The sequence below is a fragment of the Hyaena hyaena genome, unplaced genomic scaffold (assembly GCF_003009895.1).
Source record: "Hyaena hyaena isolate Hyena2069 unplaced genomic scaffold, ASM300989v1 scaffold_312, whole genome shotgun sequence".
Taxonomy (NCBI): domain Eukaryota; kingdom Metazoa; phylum Chordata; class Mammalia; order Carnivora; family Hyaenidae; genus Hyaena; species Hyaena hyaena.
Window position 1 is genome coordinate 1,414,920 of NW_024080943.1, and position 14,346 is coordinate 1,429,265.

Below are 14,346 nucleotides of genomic sequence, written 5' to 3' on the forward strand. Positions count from 1 at the left end.
GGCGGTGGAGATTATGGGGGCCAAAGCCCTCCCCAGCCACCCCTCAACACCACCTGTGATCGTCTTCGCCGAATGCCATGATCCCAGCACATGTGCTCACACCTGTCAGGCCTGGTGGCTGGGTCCTCGGAGACGCCCCCAGATACGGCGGAGATGAACTAGGCATCCTGCTCCCCACATAGAACCCCACTTCCCATCTCCATCGGCTCCGGCCACACCTGTGGCTCCCAGGACCGGCACGCTGCCATGCCCGCGCCCACGGTGTTGGCCCTCTGTCTGCAACATTCTCCTTCTCACACCCGCCCTTTCCATGGCTCTCTGTAAAGGCGCCTCCCCCAGAAAGCAGCCCCTCACCTTCGGTCTGAACAAGGACCCCTCCTCAGAATGCCCCGGAATTCCACCTGGTTTCCCTCTGTCTCCACCCCCTCTAGGCTTTGTCCTAAGGTCACTCCTGGGTCTCCAGCCCTGCAGAGGGGGCCTCAGAGATGGCTGAATTAGACGAAGTGGATCGGGTTCTTCTAGATCATTTGGCAGGGGCCCAGCAAGCGCCGGCACACAGTAGGTCCAGCCTGCACGGGCTCACCCACCAGGGGCCACCTTCCAGCCCGGGGAGGCCCCTTGTTGCCAAAAGCAAACAGGCCGCCCAGGGAAGTTTTGCTCTGGGTCACACCCGCCTCTGGGTGGCTGCCAATCTTCTTGCCAGAAACCGCAGGCCCAGCAGAAACTGCCCAGAGTCCCGGCCACGGGGCTTCAGAGGACTTGGGTCCGCGCTGCAAAGGGGGTATCTGCTGAGCTCTTTCTGGATCCATAGCCCCCTGGGGGGGTGCAGGCAGGGGTCGGGCCAGGGCTCAGCAGCAGCAGCAGCAGCTCAGGAAGGCCCTCTTCTTGGGCTGGGAGGAGCCAGACAGGCCCCTGCCAGCCTGTCACAGGCTCCTGGCACGGGCATTGGCTCTGGCTTTCACACACGGGCACGCACACACACACACTCACACTGGCAGACACCCTCTTGGTGGCCTCCACGGTATCATCTTCAGGTAAATGGGCTCATCAGTGGGAGTATGAAGATGGGGAGAGAATCAGGAATGCAGAGTCCAGCACGTGTGTATATTTGTGTGTGCATGTGCATCTGTGTGTGTGTGTGTGTGTGCATGTGTGTGTGCCTGGGAGTGACCTCACAGCTGCCGGAACATGAAGACTTACAGGTCCTGCCTCCCAGGCTCAAAGCCGGCTCCGTGGGGGACACAGTGACATGAGAATCACACCACAGACCCACCTTCTGGCCTTCTCTCTCCTCTGCCTCCTCTCAAAGGTAAGGGGGCCCTGGGCCCCAAAACATCCTGCTGACTTGCTTGGTGTGCTGGGGAGGTATGAAATCACTGCCCAGGATCCCCTTATGTCGGGCACAGCCCAGCTTCCCTCCCGGCACCCAGAGAGTTGTCTCTGGCCAGCTCTGCTGTGTGACCTCGGGAAAGTCCCTTCTCCTCTCTGAGCCTCAGCTCCCTCCTCAGATAAATGATCTGAGCATTTATGATCTGGGCATAATGATCATGAGGCTGTTGTGAAGATCATTTATGGCAATTCATCGAAAGTACTCAGCACAGGACCTGGAACGTGGCAGGTGTTGGAAAGAAGAGGGTTGTGACCAGTAGCAGTCCCCAGGGTCCCACGAAGCTGAGGTGGGGGTGTCCCCATCACTGATAGGGAGACACAACATATAACCTGCTTTCCCTAACTGTGAACCAGGGTTTGAACGGATGTTGGTGTCTAACTGATTGGAAAAGTCCATGCTGCAGGGGCATTAATGGTGTTGGCAGGGAGGGATGGTCTGCAGACCCTGGCTGAAAGGGGACAGGGAGACACCTCGTGGAATAATGATTTTCTCTTAGGGGACGTTTTTCAGAACGTTTATGAAATATCCACCTTACCTAACATATCCAACAACCTCATAAGGAATTATTATCTCCTGATTTCAGTCAAGCAAGGCTCAGAGAGGGCAAGCAACTTGACTAACATCACACAGCAAAGAAGCAGCAGAGTAATGGGGGCAGTGGAGCCCAGGATAGGCTTGAGTGTGTGGAGGGTGGGAAGCGGCACTTCTATTTGTGCCTCTCCTGCCTGTGGCTCTCCCCTACCTGAAACAGGGCCATGGCTGCTGAGCTGTCATTCCCCCAGCAAATGCTGAGTTCCTGACGCCATGGAGGCTGGCGGCGTGACCGCAAGCCATGATCTCAGCGGTGGGCAAGGCTGAGACCCCGCTGACACCCCAATCCCACTGTTTGTTCTCCCGAAGGGGCCCAGCAGAGCATCACGCTTAGGTGGCTGTTAGTTGGGGGCTTGGGGTTCTGGGCCCAGGCTTATATCAAAGAGCAAAATGGAGCCACCCTGGACTCACTGTCCAGTGAGTATCCACTCACCCTCCATTCCCCCTGGTCCCAAGGAGCCAGCAGCGTCCTGGACAGGACCCAGAGACCTGGTCATCACGAACACAGAAAGCCACAACAATCCTCCGACTGAGAATCCTGAAGCTTCTGGCCAGCTGTGGGCTCCTGGGCTCAGGCCTGTGACCAGGGGCAGGTGGCAGAGACCTGGAAACGCACAAAGTCGCGGTGACCAGGAGCTAGCGGTGACCTTTTATCCCTGTCACAATTTCGAGATAGGTGGTCTCCACCCTGTTTTACTGAGGAGGAAACAGCCTCCTCTCCCACGAAGCAGTTCAGTGGCGTGTGGAAGGTCACACAGCCAGTCAGTGGGAGAACCTGGATTTCAGCTCTTCCCTAGAACATTCCGTGTCCAGGGCACTTCCCCTTGGGGACCACCGCAAGGGTCTGGAAAAGCCGTGTGTGCAGGGGGTGGTTAGGAAGGGCATAGGTATAGGGGGAGATCAGAGAGGGCCTATCTCTCCTTGATGTGCTCCCTTGACCTGTCACTGTCTGTCCTGAACAAATGGATAAACTGAGGCAGAGGCTAAGCTGGCAAACAGCCGCCCAGGGACCAGAGGCAGGTGTGGTAATTAAGAGCCTGGGCCTTGGGTTCCCATGAACCTGGCACTACAGTTTTGAGCCTCTATTTCCTTGTCTTTATAGTGGGCACAATGCCACTACCCCATCTTGCAGGGCTAAATGAGATGAAACATTATGGCTCACGGTGACTGTCAGCCACAATCACCGATATTAGTGGCCCCTCCTGCGTTTCAGGACTTGCCACGCTTGCCCAGCAGAGAGCCGAAGTGGGAACCTGGGTGCAAATCAGAAGGTCTGTGGCCTGGCACCCCGGCTTTCAGGTGGGAGGGACCCGGAGCCAGTTCTGGCCAGAGTCCCCACTTCCCACTAAGCAAGGGAGCCCATCCTCTGGTCTGAAAGGGAACCCCAGAGTCTGACTGATTGCTCACCGAGTCATTTCCATGCGAACAATTTCTAGATTTATTAAAATGCAGAATTAGACTCATCAAGTGGGGCCCCAGATACTGCAACAGACTTCCAGGGGATGCTGCGGCTGCTGGCCCACACGGCTCTTTGAGGAGCAAGGCGAGCCCATCTTTTCTAGAATCTCTTTGGTATCACCCAGTCTCCTGCTTGGAATTCCTGCAGAAACGGGAAGCTCCAGGCCAGAGCTGCACACTTGAGTCTGTTACCAGCGCTGCCCTAGCCTAGAACGTGGGAGTACCTCCTGGTCTGTGACGCCCCCTCCCACCCAAGGCTGGTTGGCCAGTTTGGGGCGGCCCCTGGTGGCCAAGGTGTGAACCGCAGGCCACTGAACGCAGATTTGCAGGACTGGAGGGTTGGGGCTAAATTGGGATTAGGGCAAAGGGGTCATTGCCTGCTCTGGGGCCACACCGAAGATGGGAGGTTATTAGTTCGATCTTTGTAAACTGTAAGTCTTCCGTTCTCCCGATGGGTCGCTCATGGAGGGGGCCACTGGGAACATCTTGAGTTATGCCTGCTTCTTGGTCCCCACCTTCAAATGGACATATGGGGAGACAATGGCATCTGGTTTCTGGTTTGGTTGCGTCTCTGTCCTGAGTGGAGAGGAGCGGTCAGGACACGGGTCGATACCCACCTTGGGGGTGGGTCCCTGGCCCAGGCTTTCCCCCATTACAGCATCCTGAAGGAGGAGGCGGGCTCTCAGCTCTGTGGCTAACACACTGTGACTTTTGGCAAGACCCTTGCTCTCTCTGGAGCTGAGGGTCCCCACCTCTCCACAGCAGGGGGATGGGGCTTAGAACTGCAGCCGGGGAGCCAAAAGCCTAGCTGTGCATCAGAAGTCCTGAGCGGCCTTGTACAAATACAGATTCCAGGGCCCTGCCTCTGGAAGTTCTATTTGGTAAGTCCCCGCGGAGGCCTGCGGACCAGTGCCTTCCCAAGTTTCCTGGCTGATTTGATAAGTATCCAGAAACATATTCTGGATTGTTCCAACAATCAGGAACATCTATGATACGGTTTGACTTATTTAGCTGTCAAGATAAATATTTGCAGTCTGTGTGCTAGAAAATGTACAGTGCCTTGTCGTTTTAATCCTTTGTGCTGTGGCGTTTGCCTTTCTGTACGTGTCCAGAGGGCGGGGCCTCAGCCCTTCCTTGCCATTCCCAAAAGTGACCATCATTTGCTAAATAAACTGAGCACCTACTCCATGCCAGGCTGCATGCTCAGGGTTTGACCTGCATCACTTTTTTCCAAACAATGCTCTGATTTAAGTACTGCTATTGCCCCCTTTACAGATTGGGAAAATGAGGCTCAGAGAGCTTAAGTAACTTGCCCAAGGTCACTCAGCTAATAAAAGGCAGAGTCAGGATTGGAACTCTAGTCCAAAGTTCTAGCTTATGACCAGAATGCCACACTGTCTCTTAGGAAGGAGTGTCACGAAGTTCAAGGCCAGGTCTGTGTGACCCTAGGGCCAAAGTGTTCACCTCTCACTGCCCCCCTTGAACAGTCGTGGCTGAGTGACATCTCTGTCTCTGCAGGTGTGTGCCCAGCTGTGCCCAACACCGTGTGTCTGCCCCTGGCCGCCACCCCGATGCCCGCCGGGGGCGCCCCTGGTGCTGGACGGCTGCCGCTGTTGCCGGGTATGCGCACGGCGGCTGGGGGAGCCCTGCGACCATCTCCACGTCTGCGACCCCAGCCAGGGCCTGATCTGCCAGCCCGGGGCAGGCCCTGGTGGCCAAGGGGCCGTGTGCCTCTGTAAGCAGGTTTGCGGGACTCATGGTGGATGTATTTGGGAGGGTTGAGGCTGAGGGGACCTGAGTCAAAGAGAAGCTCTTCTCTCTCTACCTCCTTACGTCAGGTGCACCAGCCATTCCGGCCAAACTCGGTGACCCGCGGTTCCCTGGGCCCTCCCTCTGCTCCCCTCCCCCAACCTTGTCTTTGATCCAACCATGCCTTCCACCTGAGCAGCTCCCCCCATTCCTACCTGTCCAAGTCACAACCCACTGTCAAAGGTGAGCTCAAACACTCCTCCCCTGAGAAGCCCTCCCAGATTATTCAAACCAGATGTCACTATCCTTTCTCGGGATCTTCATACCCTTTTGGGAAAATAAAAGTATAGCTGCTTATTTAGGGGAGCGTACATCTCAAGCACTGTGCTGAAACTTGCCACATAATCCTCACATAAATCACATAATCCTCACAATGATCCTTTCAGACCCATTTTATAGATGAGCAAACTGAGGCTCAGTAATAGTAACTGGCATGACTGCTGTTACACAGGTTGGGACCAGGTCACACAGGTTCTAAAGCAACATTTTGTTCTGTCTTCCCCCTGGATTGGGAGCTCTTGGGCTATCATTTGAGTCCTGAGTTTGCCATTTACGAGTGACCTTGAACATGTTGCATTTCTCAGCATTTTAGGCTGAGAACCTCTGGTTCTTTAGGTCAGAGTTTCTCAACTTTACTCTTTGGGGCCAGATAACTGTTTGTTATAATTCTTGGGGGGGGGGGTTGTCCTGCACAGGGGAGGACACTTAGCAGTATTCCAGCAGCATGTCCCCCACCCTCACCCATGACAATCTGTCTCAGACGTTGTCAAATGTCTCCTGGGGAACAAAATCATCTCCATTTGAGAACCACTGCCTTAGAGGAACAGAAACATGTGAGGGTGTTCTTTTTTTCTTTTCTTTTCTTTTAAAAAAATTTTTTTTAATGTTTTATTTATTTCTGAGAAAGAGGGAGAGGCAGCATGAGCAGGGGAGGGTCAGAGAGAGAGGGAGACACAGAATCTGAAACAGGCTCCAGGCTCTGAGCTGTCAGCACAGAGCCCAACGCGGGGCTCGAACCCACAAACTGTGAGATCATGACCTGAGCCGAAGTCGGATGCTTAACCAACTGAGCCCCCCAGGTGCCCCTCTTTTTTCTTTTTTTTAATAAGTCTTATAAGCAATCGACCTCTTTCATCTATTTGTATGAATCATTTTAAGAAGATAAGAACAAGAGTGGGGCTCATGAATCATTGATAATGAGCCCACATATAGAAACAAACAAGGCTTAAAGAACAGCAACAAGACTAACAGACATAAAGTTATCGATACTAAACCCTCGTTAAATGCTTTTTATGATCAGGGAAGAATAATCATGGGAAAGTAGTGATTTGTTTTATAAACTCTAGATGATCGCTAAACGAAAAAATGAGACAAGTAATACTTAGCTCACCAGGCCGTTGTTTCAATCAGCCAGGATACACGGAAAGCACTTGCCCAAGCTTTATTTTTGAACATTTGCATAGTGCTTACCATGTGCAAGGCACTAAGGGTTTCACAAATATTACCTCATTTAATCTCATGACAACCATATGAGACTGGTCCTGATATCATCTGCATTTTATAAATGGGGGGAAAAAAGAGGCACAGAGAGGTTAAGTGACTTCCTCAGGGTCACACAGCTCATAAGGAGCTGAGCTGGGATTTGAACTCAGGGAGGTGGCTCCGCATTGTTCCTTTCTATCACTCTGTTGCCCGACACTCGGCATATGAATAGTACATAGTGGCTGTTATTGTCACTAAGTTTATTAAGGGGCTTTTATTAGTCCATCTTGGTTCAGACTTCAAACAGCTAGAGATCAGAAATGTGTTTATAAAGACTTTGCTTCTTCCTACAACTCCCAGCCCTGGGCAGGCAACATAGTGGGTGTCCATGAACCAAATCTGGAGACTGGCGAACCTCCCAGGTGAGCTGGAGCCGCTGAGACCTCAAGGAGGCTGAGTCTAGGTCTCAGCACCGGAAGGAATATTCTTCCAAAACTGTCAGTTCCTAGCTGGCAGAGCTTGACGGCCGACTCCAGACTGTGTGTGTGTCCATCAAGCTCCTGATCCGCACCCCCCAGGCGTGCAGCCTCCACAGCTCAGCCGAGGGCCTCTCCACCCTTCCTGTGGCTTGAGTTCCAGACCTTGCAGTCATTCTTGACGTCTCTCGTTTTTGCACATCCCACATACTTCCCACCAGCAAAGTCTTCAGAATGTCTCTAGAACCGGAAATTTAGTCCCTTCCCAGTCAAGCCACTGCCACCAGCCTGGTCTGAGCCCCATCATCACGTGCTGGATGTTGTAGCGGCCGCATAACGGTCTCCCTGCTTCTGTCCTTGCCTTAGTCTGTTCCTTAAACAGTCTGTTCCTTAAATATCCTAGGGGGGCTCCTACCTCAGGGCCTTTGCACTGGCTGTTTGCTCTACCAGTGTTTTTTCCCCCAGATATGTGCTTGGCAAGTTCCTGCACCTCCTTCACATCTTTATTCAAATATCACCCTCTTGCTGAAGCCTTCCCTGATCACCATTTTCAACACGCTTCTCTTGAACCCTTCCCTTGATTATTTTTCTGGCTTTAATCACCATCTGACATCATAAACGCTACTTGCTTATTGTTTTATTTCCACTAGAGTGAAAGCTCCAATGAGGGCAGGATTTTTGCCTGTTTTAATCATTGCTATATCACAAGTACCTAGAACAGTGCCTGATGCATAGCAGGCACCCAATAAATAAGTGTTGGATGAATGAATGATAGAGATAGTTCTAGAGAAGCTACCAGGAACAGGCACCCTATTTATTGAGCATGTCTTGTGAGCAAGCCCTTTACATACTTGATTTCACTTTACCCTTAATAACGAGGTAGGTCCTATTATTAAACCTATTTTGCAGATGAAGGGACTGAGCTCAGAGAGGTTAATTCACCTGCTTGAGGTCACACAGTATGCAAGTGACCGAAGATAAAAAACAAAAAACCTTGTCATTTCTTCTCCTGTAAGGGACTCTCAGAGGGAAAGAAGGATGCAGAAATTGCCAGATAATAAGACTGGACTCTGAAGTTTTTTTTTTCTTTAGTTGTTTAATGTTTATTTATTTATTTACAGAGAAAGAGCATGAGAGAGAGAGAGAGAGAAAGCAGAGGGGGATAGGGGGAGGGGCAGAGAGCAAGGGGAGAGAGTCCCAAGCAGGCTCCATGCTGTCAGTGCAGAGCCTGACGCTGGGCTCAATCTCACAAACCATAAGACCGTGACCTGAGCCAAAATCGAGAGTCGGCTGCTTAATGGACTGAGCCTCCCGGGCACCCCGGGCCTAAAGTTATTTGAGGGAGGTTGCTGCACAAGAAGGTGCTGGAAGGGCTTGGAAGAGGCAACTGTGTGTGCATATGGGGGGTGGGGGATGCAAGGATGAGTACGTTTGAGGCACGTCATGCGTTTGGGGCCACGCACCAGGGTGCACACAGACCCCAGCGCAGGGGGTGGCTGCCCAGGGACCACTGCCCGCACCCCCAAGCGGCTCTGAGCTCGAGGAGCCAGGAGGGGTGCCAGGAAACCTTGCTAAAATTATCACCACTCTGCTGACTTTCCTAAACAATCCCTCTGTTCACCAGCCATCCCAGCGACCAGGAGGCCCCAGGGCTGTGGCATCAGGAGTCAGGTGGGAGACCCGGGCTTGGCCAGGCTTAGGGTGCAGATTAAGGCCCAGCTGCCCCCTACGGTTTCCAGGAAACCAGCGGCCACACGATCCAGGCCGAGAGGCCAGGGGCTTGGAGCCAAAGGGCTGTGGCCTGGAAAGAGCGGGGGGAGAGCTGGCGCCCTCCTGTGGTCCTCAGAGGAACTGCGTCACCCGCTCCCATTCACCTGCTACGTTCCAGACTTGGGGCGAAACCCTTTAAGTACAATGGCGCGTTCAATCCTCAGCGGCCCTGCCACCAGGACACGGTGGCTCAGAGAGCTGCAGTAACTTGTCTCAGTTTCCACAGCTAGCAAGTGGGAGCAGGGGCTGCCCTCCGCAGCTGTGTGCTAACCAAATTCCTGCCTTATAGGCTCACTAGAGGTTTCTCTCTGAAGTCCTGGGAAAACCTCCCTTCCAGCAAGTCCTTCCCCAGAACCTCCTGACTCCTCCCAGCTCTCTGTGCTCCCCAGAAGGCTCACTCGCGCCTTTCCACAGCTGGCTCTTCACTCTGTCTTGGAGACGCTGACATCTGTCCCTTGCCTGGGCTTCGATCCCTCAAGGCAAGGACTGTCTTAGTCCTGTCTAGGAGCCCAGGGGATAGCACACTCCATATCTCTGGACTGTATAAGAAGCCGGAACTCTTTTATCAGCGTGTCTCACGTGCTGGGCCTTGCACCAGGCATTGCAAAGGGCATTTCCTGAGCATCTGTGTGTCCCATCCATGCTCTGAGCCGGCCTGGGGGATGGGGGGGTGCCGGCAGGAGCACTCTCAGCCCCGGCCCTCAAGTAGTGCTTTTCCAGTGGGGGAAGTGGGAACAGCGTTCATATCTTGAGGGCTCCGTTCAAAGACTGTTTCTTGAACACCTACTATATGCCTAGCACTGTGCTGGACATTTTGTACATATTATCTCATGTAACTGAAGGTACTGAGCTGTTCTCTTCGATGCTATTGTTAAGGCGACTCAGATCAGTAACTTATCCAAAGTCAAACAGCCAGAAAGTTAAGCCCTAGCCTAGAAGGGGTGACTATAACGTAGCAGGTGTACAATGAAAGTTTGTTGCAGTAACCCTCATTGTGTATGTAAGTTACATATTAATAATATATAGTAGTTATATTAGTAGTAACAACAGAGCATCCAGGATCTATTGAAGATCTCTTTTGTGTTGGATTCATTACAAAAATAATTTCATTTTGTCTATACCAAAACCTTGTGAAAAGAGTATCATTATAACCCATTTTGCAGGTGAGGAAACTGAGGCAAGAAGTGAAGTGGCTTGGCCCAGGTCCATAGCTAATAAAGCAGAGGGGGGCTCAGGCCAGGCCAGCGCCCCCACATCCCCTGTGTCAGGATACAGGACGGCAGGGCAGGCTGGCAGTGAGGACGGGGTGCATATCGCAGGCTGGAGCCCCTTGGCAGTGCCCAGACACTGTAAGGGCACCGCTCTGCGCGCAGCAGGATCTGGGCCAGCTCTGCAGAGAGACCACGTGGAGGATGCGGCTGGCACGGGCTTGCCCAGGGAAAGGCTGGGGGTCACGCTGGGGGTCTGGTTTCTCCTCTGCAGGGGGAGAGGATGATGGGAGCTGTGAGGTGAACGGCCGCCGGTACCGAGATGGGGAGACCTTCCAGCCCCACTGCAGGGTTCGCTGCCGCTGTGAGGATGGTGGCTTCACCTGTGTGCCCCTGTGCAGTGAGGACGTCCGGCTGCCGACCTGGGACTGCCCGCATCCCAGGAGGGTTGAGGTCCCGGGCAAGTGCTGTCCTGAGTGGGTGTGCGACCAGGGAGGGGGCCTGGGGGTCCAGCCCCTCCCAGCCCAAGGTGAGCGCAGGGTCGGCCCAGGCCAGGGGCGGGGCCAGCTGGGGGCGGGGCGGGGGCGAGGGCGAGGGCGGGGCTTCTCGGGAGCCAGGACTTTGGACAGGTCAAAGCACCCGTTCCTCGGTGACAGGACCTGGGAGGGGTTAGGGGCTGAGGAGCGAGGTGAGCAGAGTGGGGAGGCAGAAGACCTGTTTAAAACGGACAAAACATAAAGTAATATAATTTTAAATCATAAATAATGAAAAATAAAAATTGGTGGCAGAGTGGAGAAGGGAAAGGAGAGCTAGGATACTTGAGCCAAATGCTCGCATTTCGTAGCAGAGGTATGCTGTTGTGACATATGCTATTATTATGGTTCTAATATACCGATATGCATTGTATTTATATCATTTAAATATTAAGTAATATTATTAATATGTAATTATCTGGCTTATCCAAAGAGGAACTCAAAACTGAACGAGGCAAAGTGGTTGCCTCTGGATTGTGGGTAGAGGTGGAGGAAAGACAGTTACCTCGTGCTATAAACTCGTTAAGTTTTAGAGATTTTGTTATTGCTACATCACTGAGTTCTTATGATTATTATATGAACGTGATGTTTTTAAATGTTTTTTTTTTAAATTTCTGAGAGAGAGAGAGAGACAGCCTGAGCAGGGGAGGGTCAGAGAGAGAGGGAGATAGAGAATCTGAAGCAGGCTCCAGGCTCTGAGCTGTCAACACAGAGCCCGATGTGGGGCTCGAACCCACGAGCCGCAAGATCATGACCTGAGCTTAAGTCTCACGCTTAACCGACTGAGCCACCCGGACACCCCTGAACGTGATGTTTTTAGAGAAAGGCAGCTGAAAAGAAGGCATTGGTCCATTGTTGACGGTGCCACATCGAGAGTAGAGCATGGTGGGTTCAGCATAGTCTGCCCGGGTTCTGAGCCCAGCTGCACTGTTTCCTAGCTGTGGGACTCAGAGAAAGTTGCTCAACTTCTCTGTGCCTCAGTTCCTCCACCTGTAATATGAGAATAAGGGCATCCACCGCAGAGTTGTGGTGAGACCGGATGAGTAAACTCAAGGAAAGTAGTCACGGCAGTGCCTGGCCCACAGCGCCCCATCTGCGGTAGCGGTAATTATCCCTGTGGTGGAAGGGGACACATCCGCTTAAATGCAGAGCAGGATGCCAGTGAGTTCATCATCTGTATAAAAAGCAGGATAGGGCGCTGTCTGTGCAATTTGATCTCCACTATGTGGGCACATGTGTGAGCACATACCGCACACAAGTGCATATCACAAGCGTTTCTTAACTTTGGCGCTAGTGACACGTGGGCTGGGTAATTCTGTTGTGTGGGAGCTGATAGGAAGTTTAGGGGCATCCTGGCTAGATTCCAGTCCTCCTGCTCCCAGCCGTGACCACCAGAATGTCCCTGGACATTGCTAAATGTCCCTGGGGGGTGGGGGGAGCAAAATCACCCGCAGCTGAGAAACAGTTGGTTAAAAAGGACCAGAAGGAAGGACATTAGAGCAGAATCAGATGTGAGAGGAGGAAAAGCTGGACGTCGGTGAGTCCCCCTCCCCCGCCTTGTTCCAGATACAGCCTGGGAACCTCTAGCACCTTCGTCACTGGGTCACTCGGCACCACTACCCACAGGCCACAACCTCCTTCCCGTAAGATACTACGGGGGGAGGGGGTGCAGAAATGAGAAACCAGAGGCGCCTGGGTGGCTTAGTCGGTTAAGCGTCCGACTTTCGCTTAGGTCATGATCTCGCGGTTCGTGGGTTCGAGCCCCGCGTCGGGCTCTGTGCTGACTGCCAGCTCAGAGCCTGGAGCCTGTTTCAGAGTCTGTGTCTCCCTCTCTCTCTGACCCTCCCCTGCTCATGCTGTCTCTCTCTCTCTCTCTCTCCTAGAAATAAATAAAACATTAAAAAAAATGAAATGAGAAACCAGCCACTTATGGGGGACCATCACGGCCAGCACCATCATAGCTCCCTAGTAACCCACACATACAAGGTGCTTACAAATAGGGGCACTGTGCGAAGCACCTCCCCTCCATTATTTTATTTGGACCTAACAATCGACCAGTAGAAAATTTACATGGGAAGAGACCGGGGTCCAGAGAGGTTAAGCAACGCGACCGAGAGGGCACCGCTAGCAGTTAGGTTGACTTGGCTGCCGAGCCGTGACCTTGCGGGGCTGACCCCTCTTTCTTCCCCCTCCCAGGGCCCCAGTTTTCCGGGCTTGTTGCGCCCCCACGCCCCGGCACCCCCTGCCCAGAATGGAGCACAGCCTGGGGCCCCTGCTCAACCACCTGCGGGCTGGGCGTGGCCACCCGGGTGTCCAACCAGAACCGCCTCTGCCGACTGGAGACCCAGCGCCGCCTGTGCCTGTCTGGGCCCTGCCCACCCGGCGGGGGCCGCAGCCCGAGGAACAGTGCCTTTTAGAGCAGGGCTGGGAACGGAGGCTCGGTGCCCACCCTGCCCAGCAGGCAGCCCTGAGGCTGGGCCCTGAGCAGATGGCAGACGGCCCCTCCTCACCCCCTTGACTGGGGCAACCCCCTGGGGGACAAGAATGTTCACAAGCCGTCAGGGCCATCTGGACCCTGAGATAGAGCTGGGATGTATGCCCCAGTCTCCCTTCCTCTACCTCACAGCTTAGGGGGCTGGCCAAGGTTTCCAGGGTCTTCTGGTCCGTTCCCAGCCTCCACACAGACTCCAGCAAACACATGCACAGGCAGGCTTTCCAGCAGCCAAGGCAGCCAGCTCCCCCTTAATCATTAGGCCATGGGCAGGTGCCCGGCGGGACTGGCTATTTTTCTGGGGGTGGTGAAGAGGGGCGCACAGATATTCTGAATCTCCTGCTCCCTTTCCTGGAGTTGACACAAAACTGTCCCCAGATCCATGCCTATGCAAGAGCTTGTAGGTCTGGCTTGTGCTGTCTGAGAAGGCCCTCCCCATCCAAGGGCAGGATTCAGAGGCTGCGTTCTTTGTGGAAACCGCCAGGTGAAATCACACCGTCTTGAAGAAAGGCAGAAAACAGGCCTGAAAGGGATCCGTTAAACTCAACTCGTATTAACAAGAATGAACCTTTCACGAGCACCTGCAATGTGCCAGGCACTGAGCTAGACGCTATATAGAGGTGGGTGCTTCGCAACATTTAGGACCAGAGAAAATCAGGGGAGAATGAAGGCTTAGCCCCCGGGACTGGGGAACACAGCCTGAAATAAACTCAGCCAAGTGTGAAATTCTGTTTGAAGTCTCATGTTTTGTTTTGTTTTGTTAAACCTACATATACATTTTCTTTCCTCCTCTGTGATCTACGTCTGTATGTTCAAAAAGAAAAACTGTGTTCTCATTGCATTCCAACCAGGAAATTATAAAATGCTCTCAGTATTTAAACAGGGGTTTCTTTTTATTAAACTAACTTTATCGAGGCATGGGCTTACACACAGTGAAACACACAGGTCCTAACATAAGGTTTAACGAGTCTTTAAAATGTACACGCCTGTGTAATCAATACCTCTGTCAAGGTATTGACATTTCCATCATCTCAGGAGGTTTCCTATGGCCCCTCCCCCTCCCGGGTCATCCCCTCCACCCCTGAAGGCGACACTGTTCTGAGTTCCAGCACCTTAGACGACAGACAGCTAGCCGCCT

At 53.0% G+C, this 14,346-nt stretch overlaps 1 protein-coding gene across 1 annotated transcript; it reads left to right on the forward strand.

Annotated features, from left to right (window-relative positions):
* The first annotated feature begins 997 nt into the window (after nt 1-997).
* On the forward strand, nt 998-13,918 carry CCN5 (cellular communication network factor 5). Its single transcript, XM_039248507.1, has 5 exons — nt 998-1,034; nt 1,217-1,309; nt 4,958-5,174; nt 10,459-10,713; nt 12,914-13,918. The coding sequence occupies exons 2-5, from the start codon at nt 1,250-1,252 to the stop codon at nt 13,132-13,134; spliced, it is 753 nt and encodes a 250-aa protein (XP_039104438.1). The 5' UTR covers nt 998-1,034; nt 1,217-1,249; the 3' UTR covers nt 13,135-13,918.
* Nucleotides 13,919-14,346: the final 428 nt, after the last annotated feature.

Excerpts from the sequence above, each read along its gene's own strand:
- CCN5 (XM_039248507.1), top strand. The coding sequence starts at position 1,250 with ATGAGAATCACACCACAGACCCACCTTCTGGCCTTCTCTCTCCTCTGC. Across the intron at positions 1,310-4,957 it reads TCCTCTGCCTCCTCTCAAAG|GTGTGTGCCCAGCTGTGCCC; the intron begins GTAAGGGGGCCC and ends CTGTCTCTGCAG. Across the intron at positions 5,175-10,458 it reads CCAAGGGGCCGTGTGCCTCT|GGGGAGAGGATGATGGGAGC; the intron begins GTAAGCAGGTTT and ends TCTCCTCTGCAG.